Source organism: Panicum hallii, chromosome 3 (genome assembly GCF_002211085.1).
Source record: "Panicum hallii strain FIL2 chromosome 3, PHallii_v3.1, whole genome shotgun sequence".
NCBI classification, from domain to species: domain Eukaryota; kingdom Viridiplantae; phylum Streptophyta; class Magnoliopsida; order Poales; family Poaceae; genus Panicum; species Panicum hallii.
In genome coordinates, this window is record NC_038044.1 from 22167006 (window position 1) to 22176032 (window position 9027).

Genomic DNA, 9027 nt, shown 5'->3' on the forward strand with positions numbered 1-9027 from the left:
TAATAAAAAAATTGGTATAAAACCGAGCTTCCGAGCGGCTCATCGGACCGTTGGAGAGGTAGGTGAAGCGGCACCATGTTGCAGCTTGTGTTATATAAAAAACTTATTAACTCTATTTGAACCGTTTTGAACAGGTGGTTCAACCGGTTGGACCAATGAACTATCGAACCGAGGTGCTAAGCGGTCGGATTCTAATAACTATGGCTGTACAATAATAGGCTTATAGCCAAGCTAATCATCACTTTTGCTAACATAGAAGAGAGAAGGAAGGAGAGAGGATAGCTTGGCTCTCGTGCAAGCAACAAGCTAAGCACGAGCTCCTAGGTAGAGGTGGATCCTAGGAGGTAGGAGTAGATGTAAGGATGAATAGGAAAGAAAATTCTTGTGGATAAGAAAAAGATTATTATTGTATAAATTTAACTCTTGTGTCTTAGCTTATAGCCAAACACTTGGTTTTATTATTAACCATGCTCTAACCCGCTGTTCTCACTCATATTTATTTCTTCACACACTCACACGCACACACGGGAACATTTAACCTCCCAACTCTCTCTCTCTCTCTCTCTCTGCGTGTGCGCGCGCGATCCACTCCTACGCTTGCTTCCATGAACTCGAGAGGGGGACCAGTTGCTCGCCATACCAGCTCAACAATTCCCATGAACCACTCTTACAAGGCCACTGGTGGTGGCTGCGCAAGAGTTCGCTGAGCACCGGCACTGTGGCGACGCCGCAATGCCGACGGCGCCTATAACGGCGGTGCCGCCGCGCGCCTCCATCAGCTCCCTCATCTCCTTCATCCAGCACCACCTGCGCGCGCTCCTCGCCGACCCCGCCGCGCTCCACTCCGCGCGCCGCCGCTGCCTCGCGCTGCTCGCGCCTCGTGCCCCACGCCACCGCCGCCGCCACGACGACGACCCTCCTCGCACCACCGAGCTCAAAAACGAAGACGACGACGAGGCCGTTCTCGCCGCGCTCCACGGCGCCATCGACGCGTTCCTCCCACCGGCCTCCGGCGACGACTCCGCCACCTGCCTCGCGGGCGTCGAGGAGGCGCTGCAGGCCCCCGCGCTGCTGCCGGAGCACGGCGAGACGGCGGGGCTGGGCAACCGCCGCGTCGCCGCGTGCGCCTACTTCTACCTCGCGCTCTTGCGGTGCGCGCAGGGGGACGCGTGGCAGATGGCCATGGATCTCCTGCAGGCCGTCGCCGTGTGCCCCGCCGCGGTGGCCGCCGCCGCCACGGGCGAGGATGGAGGCGGCCTCGCGCCGCGCGCGCTCTGGGAGGGGCTGTTCGACGAGGCCGTGCTCACCAGGGCCGGCGGCGCCGGCGAGGAGGACGCGGCGCGCAGGGTGGCCAGGCGGTACAAGGACTGGCTCATGTACTACAAGGTGGTCGCCGCCGCGCCGGACGCCGGCGGCGGCGCGGAAAATGGCGGGTGAGTCGCTCGGTTCGTTGGAAAAGAGTGGCCTTTGACCGCGGCAGTTATAACGGCATCCGTATACGGTAACGTACATCTAGAGTATACAAGCGCATACGTATCCTAAGGGGTAAAATTGTACGTGTATACAGTGTACTTGGGAGTGACGCTGCATGGCACGCTGATGAGGCGACTGCAAAGTGAAAAGCGAAAACTTTTCCTGACAGAATGATAGGATAGTGAAATGCAGACGTAGGGCCGGTGATTTCTTAAAAAAAATAATTGAAGGTCCTGTTTGGATCCACCCAACTAAACTTTAGTCATTTCATTTTAGTCCTTTTTAATCTCCAGGGAGCCAAACACAGGAAGTAGAAGAGGGACTAAAGGTTTTACTCCATTAGTTCCTAAGGGATGGCTAAAGTGGACTAAACGCTCCCCCGCTCTCTTTGTGCAGCTGCATTAATGACCATTAGTCCCTCCATCCAAACAGACTAGGAACTAAAGTTTAGTCCAGTCAAGAACTAAAGCATCCAAACATGGCCGAAATAGGCTTATGCTGCTGGTTTTCTTGGAAAAATTTTATTATCCCTGCCTTTTTGCCCAAGGTCCCTTTCACCTTTTTAGGTCCTTTTCTTGTTTGTTAATATTCCCCGTGGCTTTACATGCAAACAAAAAATGGAGGGGAGCTTTTAAAAAAGATTTAGGCTATATTTTGGTGACAGTGGCAAAAAATATTACAACTGCAAGGTTGAGAATTTCCAATTATGAGCAAAATTACACTTACAAGCCTTTTTTCCTTGAAATTTTTTCAAATGGGACACCATCTTGTGATTTCTGAAAGGAAATGTATTATTTTTAATTTGTTTTGTCCAAAACACCCAATATTAGAAACATACACCTGTACAAGTTATGGGCAAAAATCAGCACTTTCTAGCAGCAAAAGGGGAAAGATCAGCACACTCTCTTTTCCGAAAGGGATTCTAAAGGCAAATGCCACACACCTTTTCAGCCAAACGCCATCTTCAAATTCCTGCCTAATCCCTGAAGCAAAGCTGGGGCCAAAGATTCTCCACCAGCAGCTTGAGACAAGCATGTACACTAAACCATCCTGGTCCAGTGCAGCTGCATGCCTGCAGAATGATAGTACCATCTAGAGAGATCATCTTCTCCATTGCCTGCAGCTATATATAGTTCAATAACCAATAGGTCAAATCATGCTGTCAGTCTAGTTGCTACATTGTCTATATACCCTGTCTGCAGTAGTGGCTTGCTACTATCTGTAGGTGTAGACAAGAAAGACAGGGTTGTCTAACTGTCTGAAATCTGAAGATATATACTTCCATGAGCAGGTGTCTTCAGTTAGGAAGATCAGGAAGCTCTGTCATTTCAAGATGGCTGAATTCTTCGGAGGCAAGTATCATATCTACATACATATCTTGATACAATGCTGTATATGCGTACAGAGAGTTGATCTCACCTGCATTTGGGAGCTGACAGTTGATCTGGCATTGTTGCAGGATAGAACAACCAAGTCAATTGATCATGAAGGAATGAACACAGCCTCTGGATCACGGTTTGGTTCTCATGATGGTTTTGCTGAGCTGAAGGATTTTCTCAGCATTGCCGATCAAGATTTCCAGGAAGATACTAAAGGGAGCTCTGACAGCAGATGCCTCCATGAGATGCTTGAGGAGTCCCAGTCTGATTCACCTGTTTCCTTCTACTCACATCTTGATTCTAGTGAAGAAAGTGATAGCGAGGTAAACATACTCAATTCTAGCATTCAAAGCTTCATTGCAAATTATAGTGGTTAAGGGACATAGTATTATAATTACCATTTTCAGCAGAACTTGATTTCAGTTTTTGTTGTGCCCAACTTACCAGCAGTACAATTTTATTTACAACGGTTTGTCATCACCCAAGTTGAAAGTGCAAATGATTGGAGATACATGCCTATGCTGACCTGGTAATAGAGAAGAAAAAACTGAATATGTTGTTACTAATTTTTACCAAAATTATTTCCTGGACTTTGTATAAGTGGGCTGAGACAAGTCTTTGTTGCAACATTAGAAATATTGGGGCAACCCCTAGATTTTAATGGCATCTAATTCATCTGAAGCAGGCAGCTCCATATGACAAAGGAAGGTCAGCAAAGATTATGCCAATAGATACAGATTTCTTGTCAGCTAAACTCCATGAAAGGTACTCCATTTGGCAGTGTATGCGATACTGTTTCCTGTGCTGCCTAACCTAAAATTTCTGTCTTGGTACCATCTTTGCTTAGATCAAGCCAGAACAAGAATCTGACATGGTGCACATCTCCTGAAAATGTGATGATATACGCTCCAGAATCTCCGATATACCATGTCGATGACAGCAAGACGAAACCAAACTGCTTGCAGTCAAACAGATCACATGGCTCACTGAATAATCTATCAAATTCGGTCCTAGAACTGAAGAGCGCTGGCTCATATTCCACATCCAACTATTCTGCCAAGGATAGCATGTTTCCACAGTGCTCACCGAGGTGTGATCTCAGATGCTTCAGCAACTTCTCGACCAAATTTATCAAGAAAAGTCCCCTGTCTGATCTGGTCTCCAGAGGAAGCATGAGCAGGAAATTCAAGACATCCACGACCAGTGAGGACTGGAGTGATGTTAGTTCACGCTGGGGGAAGGACGGTCAGGTAGACTTTCTTGAGAGGTTCGAGAAGGCAGTATCGAAATTATTGGTTTCAGATGGATTAGATAGCTGCCTAGATGCTGGCTCTGAGGTAACAACTATATGGCAGTTATTGAACACTTATGAGGTGAGACACAGGTCATCAGTAAGGCAAGACATCCTTGACCAGCTGCTTGACAGCATTTCGACATCTAAGAAGGACAAAGTTATCAGGGCATCAGTCTATGTACTACTGCTCATGATATCTGAAGATAGAAATATGATGAGAGGCATCAAGAGAAAGGACTTCCATTTATCCAATTTAGCCAGTGCATTGAAGAGAGATGTGCATGAAGCAGCCATTCTGATATATTTGTTGGACCCTACACCTTTAGAGATCAAAAACTTGGATCTGTTGCCCTCGCTTCTACATATTGCCTGTAACTCAGACACCCAAAAATGGCCTGCAATGCTTCCACTTACACCAACATCAGCATCGATAGCTCTCATTGAGATCCTAGTGACGGCATTCGACTATATAACAAACAATGTCCACTTGGCTTCCCTCAGCTCCCCTCCTATTCTGTCTAAGCTTGTTGATGTTGCGAAGAACAACAAATTGGAAGAAGGTGTCGCCCTGGCAGCTATTCTCATCAGATGCGGGCGTCTCAATGGTAACTGCAAGAAGTTCTTATCACAGGCTACTCCAGTGGACCCATTCCTTCACCTTCTCAGACGAAAAGAGCACCGTGCGAAGTGTGCTGCACTTGAATACTTCCACGAGATGCTTCAGATTCCCCGGTATGATGCAGAACCTGAAAAGGTGTATTATGTTATATATTTGCCTGAATAGCATGTGGAATTGTGCAAACTTTCAGGTCATCAGCAAACTCTCTGCTTCAAGAAATACGACGGCAAGGAGGCATTGCAATTATGCACACATTGATGGCCAGCCTCCATCAAACTGAACCTGAACATCGGGTTTTAGCAGCTAGCCTTCTCCTGCAACTGGATATAATGGTACATACTCTGCAGCTGTCCTAGATACATCTAGGCTGAATAAGCAGTTGCGGTCTAAACTGTTAAAGAACCACAAAGGAACTTCCAAAAAGACACCCCCAAAATGTTTCTATTGTTCCAAATACCTATATATTTTTTATGGTTTCATCAATAATGCAAAAACACAACATTGCAGCTAGCAATTAAACCTCGCACCATCTGAAGCAGCAGGTTTTATATTCCTTTCTGCAGGAGAAATCAGATGGCAGGAGTGTGTTCCAAGATGAAGCGATGGAAGTTCTATTGGACTCTTTATCATCTCATGAAAACACTAAAGTGCAGGCACTATCAGCATCATTTCTTTCAAACCTTGGAGGGACTTATTCCTGGTCAGGAGAATCATATACTGCAGCATGGGTCGCAAAGAAAGCAGGTCTCACATCAACATCTCATAGAAATACAATCAGGAGCATCGACTGGCTTGATTCTTGCCTGCAGGTTAAGTATCAGAAGACTCTTTCATTTGGCAAATATAATATTACTAAATGGTTAGAAACTTAATATTAATAACAGTCATACATGATACAGGATACAGAAATAATCACATGGAGCAGTAAATCCGCACGAGCAATTATTAAAATAGGAATACCGTTCATCAGAGCTTTGGCCAAAGGAATGCAGAGCAAGGTAAAGGGAACCTCAAATGATTGCCTTGTATGCACTGCATGGCTTGGAAGCGAGCTGGCTGCCCTTGGTGATATTGCCATCAGATATTCTGCTTGTGAGATCTTGTTACATGACATAGCAAGTCACCTGCATCCAGGGTTAGAGCTTGACGAAAGGGTTTTAGCATGCATGTGCCTCTACAATTACACCTCTGGAAAAGGTAAATAGTACATCATTATTATCTTATATTCAGTTACAATTGAATGGTTTGCTATGAACTAAAATTTCAAGAGGTATTTTGCACATCCTAAAGACTCTTGGAATGTAAACATTCAAGCCTAATTGAAGGAGTGCTCAAAGCGTTATGTTTATACAAAGTTACCATTTTCTAACAACAGGAAAGCAAATGTTGATGAGCTTGTCAGAGGGTTCCCGAGAATCTCTTAGGAGGCTTTCATCATTCACATGGATGGCTAAGGAATTACTTCAAGTTACAGATTATTTTCTTTCCAGCAAATCAGTGAGTATTGTTGGAATTTCGCCCCTCCTCTTCCCTCATTTGTTTCATACTACCTCTGTTCCAAGAAGGCCTTCAAGTAGATTTCTTATATTAGGAGCTAAGATTATGTCTGTTCAACATGGTCCTTATTAAGATCTCAGAAGTTCTTTTAGGCTTACCATTGTTAACTTCAAAAGCTATGCTGAGATCATCCATACAACATTGCTAGCTAGCCTGTTGTACATGTTTCTTAAACATAAGATTTAATTTTTGGATGTTGTCAGTGCAGCGTGTATCATGTGTACATACACAAATCCTGGAAATTGGTCAACCTGGCAATGGCACAGCAACTGCTATATCATTCTTCAGAGGGCAGCTTTTTGCTGGTTATTCTAATGGAACCATCAGGGTAATGATTTATTCCATATGTCAGAATTCAGATCATAACCATAGTTTCAAATCACCCATAAATCTACGAAATTAGAACACAATTTGTCGTGTTAAAGAAATTACTTGGAAAGGAACTTTAGAAAAATATAGAAACTCTGTACTGTTACACACCAAGTTCTCTGCTTCAGTTCATGCAGTAGTAATTACTTAACTAAAATGTTCCTAATACTAGGGTGTTCTGTGCAGGCATGGGACATAAAAGGCCAAATGGCAATAATCATCAGGGAGGTAAAAGAGCACAAGAAGGCAGTGACTTGTTTTGCTCTATCAGAAACTGGGGAGAACCTTCTGAGTGGATCAGCAGACAAATCCATTCGGGTAACCAATACAACCGCAGTGCTAAAGCCGCAAAGGAATATCAATTGCTGAATGTTAAATTACAAGGTCATTTGCAGGTATGGGAAATGGCACAGCACAAGCTTGAGTGCGTCGAGGTGATTCAGACAAGAGAGGGTGTGCAAAAGCTTGATATTTGTGGTGACAAAATCCTTGTACTAACACAGAACAATGTTCTCAAGGTACTCATTGACTTACTATGCACTAGACGATAACAAATGGGACGCATTACAACAACAGTGTTTTTACTTTGATTCTTCTTATTGTCACAGTTCTCTTGTGCATCAAGAAGCAGCCAAACATTGTACAGGGGCAAGCATATCAAATCTCTAGCTGTATGTCAGGGCAAAGCTTACCTTGGTTGCACAGACTTGAGTATACAGGTTAGTTTTCTTGGTTACAAAAAAAAAAAGCATGTAACAGTATCCTGGATCACTATATCTAAAGATAAAGATTGTCAACAGGAACTAGACATGTCAGTTGAATCCAAGATTGAGATAAGGGCACCTGACAGAAGCTGGCGGATTAGGAAAAAATCCATTAGTGCCATTGTTGTATATAAAGACTGGATGTACTGTGCTGGTGCTCAAGTGGAAGGATCAGCCTTAAAGGTATTAATTAAAGTATCGAACTTGACTTCTGAAAGCTATGAGATGAAAAGAAATGTTAAACTTAAAACTTTTTGCAGGATTGGAAGAAACGATGCAAACCTTCTATGACACTGCCAATACCAAAGGGAACAAGTGTAGAGGCAATGGCAGTGGTGGAAGACTTCATCTACTTGAACTGCAGTAAAAGCCCTAGTATCATTCAGGTGACATGAATTTCTTTCTTTTTTCTATATCGGCTACACTATTATTATGTTAAAAAAAGGCAAATAATTCCGATCCTTGAGCACAATGTACTGTTAGGAGATCTCTATCTGATTACAAATTTCGGACTTTACTCTCTGAAAATTGTTCACAGTCCATTGTGACCATGCCCTTGGTACCAAATGGAATTAAAATTAGGTGATTACCACCAAGGCACCAGCAAGAACCAGGGGACCCAAAAAACCATGGTCATACCTGTAATATCTTAAATTAAAAAAGAAAGGATTCACCGGTCTTGATTCTGCTTCTGAATTTATGATAGATATGGCTGAGGGAGAAGCAGCAGAAAGTAGGAAGACTATCTGCAGGAAGCAAGATAACGAGCTTGTTCGCCGCAAACGATATGATCTTCTGCGGTACAGAAACCGGGTTAATTAAGGTCAGTAGCAAACAGACAAATCTTGAGAAGCGACACGTATGCTTCTCTAAATATAAAAACTCTTTCAAATGTAACTGCAGGCCTGGATTCCGTTGTGAAGACTAGAAGCAAAAAGAGCAGAGGAAGGCTCAATAATCTTGTAAATGCAAAGGAAAGCTAGAGTGTACAGGAAACATGAAAAAGAAAAGCATAGCATCGTACAAGCCCTCAGGAGGACACAGCAGCGTAGCTGGCATATCCGTGCATAAACTCCATGATTAGCAAGTCCTCCAAAATAATGAGTAGTAGCTTCATAATGTAAATACTAAATAGAGTGTGTTTGTGTGCGCGTGTTTTGGGAAGGGAAGGTGAATTGGTGATTGTGTATGTTAATAAAAAGTAGAGTAAATTTCTTAGAGTAAAATATAGTTATGGCAGCAACACTATCCAAGGATGGGAGTTTTACGAAATCATTATATACTACCCCTGATCACCAAAAAAAAAAGGTCATTTTGCACATTGGCAAGCCTCCAAAGTGTGATTGTGATCACCGATTCACTCTGCGATACATTTGTAAACCCCAATCGGACAAACAGGCCAGATCATGAGGATGAAGACATAGGGGCACCGTACACACCTTGGGCACCCGGGGCACTGCCGCAACGAGGCAACGACGCGGAGGAATGGCGATACGTTCGGCCGCCCCCTGGGCGCATTTGGACGAGCACCTCGCGGGCACGGCAATACAATCCTGCCGGCTCCTCCCACCC

General features: G+C 44.1%; 1 protein-coding gene across 2 annotated transcripts; it reads left to right on the plus strand.

Moving 5' to 3' along the window:
- Positions 1-445: 445 nt before the first annotated feature.
- Positions 446-8740, plus strand: LOC112886110 (putative E3 ubiquitin-protein ligase LIN-1). Of its 2 annotated transcripts, XM_025951890.1 has the most exons (17): positions 733-1433; positions 2765-2825; positions 2933-3175; positions 3538-3617; positions 3700-4878; positions 4956-5097; positions 5329-5574; positions 5665-5962; positions 6141-6262; positions 6531-6650; positions 6878-7009; positions 7087-7209; positions 7300-7410; positions 7492-7638; positions 7716-7841; positions 8162-8278; positions 8359-8740. In XM_025951890.1, the coding sequence occupies exons 1-17, from the start codon at positions 733-735 to the stop codon at positions 8374-8376; spliced, it is 3966 nt and encodes a 1321-aa protein (XP_025807675.1). In that variant the 3' UTR covers positions 8377-8740. The 2 variants fall into 2 exon arrangements, 1 of the variants encoding a protein (XP_025807675.1); XR_003227332.1 differs by lacking the exons at positions 7492-7638; positions 7716-7841; positions 8162-8278; positions 8359-8740 and having other exon boundaries at positions 446-1433; positions 6526-6650.
- The last annotated feature ends 287 nt before the right edge of the window (positions 8741-9027 follow it).

Bases quoted from the DNA above. Each gene is read 5' to 3' on its own strand.
- LOC112886110 (XM_025951890.1), top strand. From the start codon at position 733: ATGCCGACGGCGCCTATAACGGCGGTGCCGCCGCGCGCCTCCATCAGC. The intron at 4,879-4,955 runs GTATGATGCAGA...GCAAACTTTCAG, and splicing joins GAGATGCTTCAGATTCCCCG to GTCATCAGCAAACTCTCTGC. The intron at 7,210-7,299 runs GTACTCATTGAC...TTATTGTCACAG, and splicing joins CACAGAACAATGTTCTCAAG to TTCTCTTGTGCATCAAGAAG.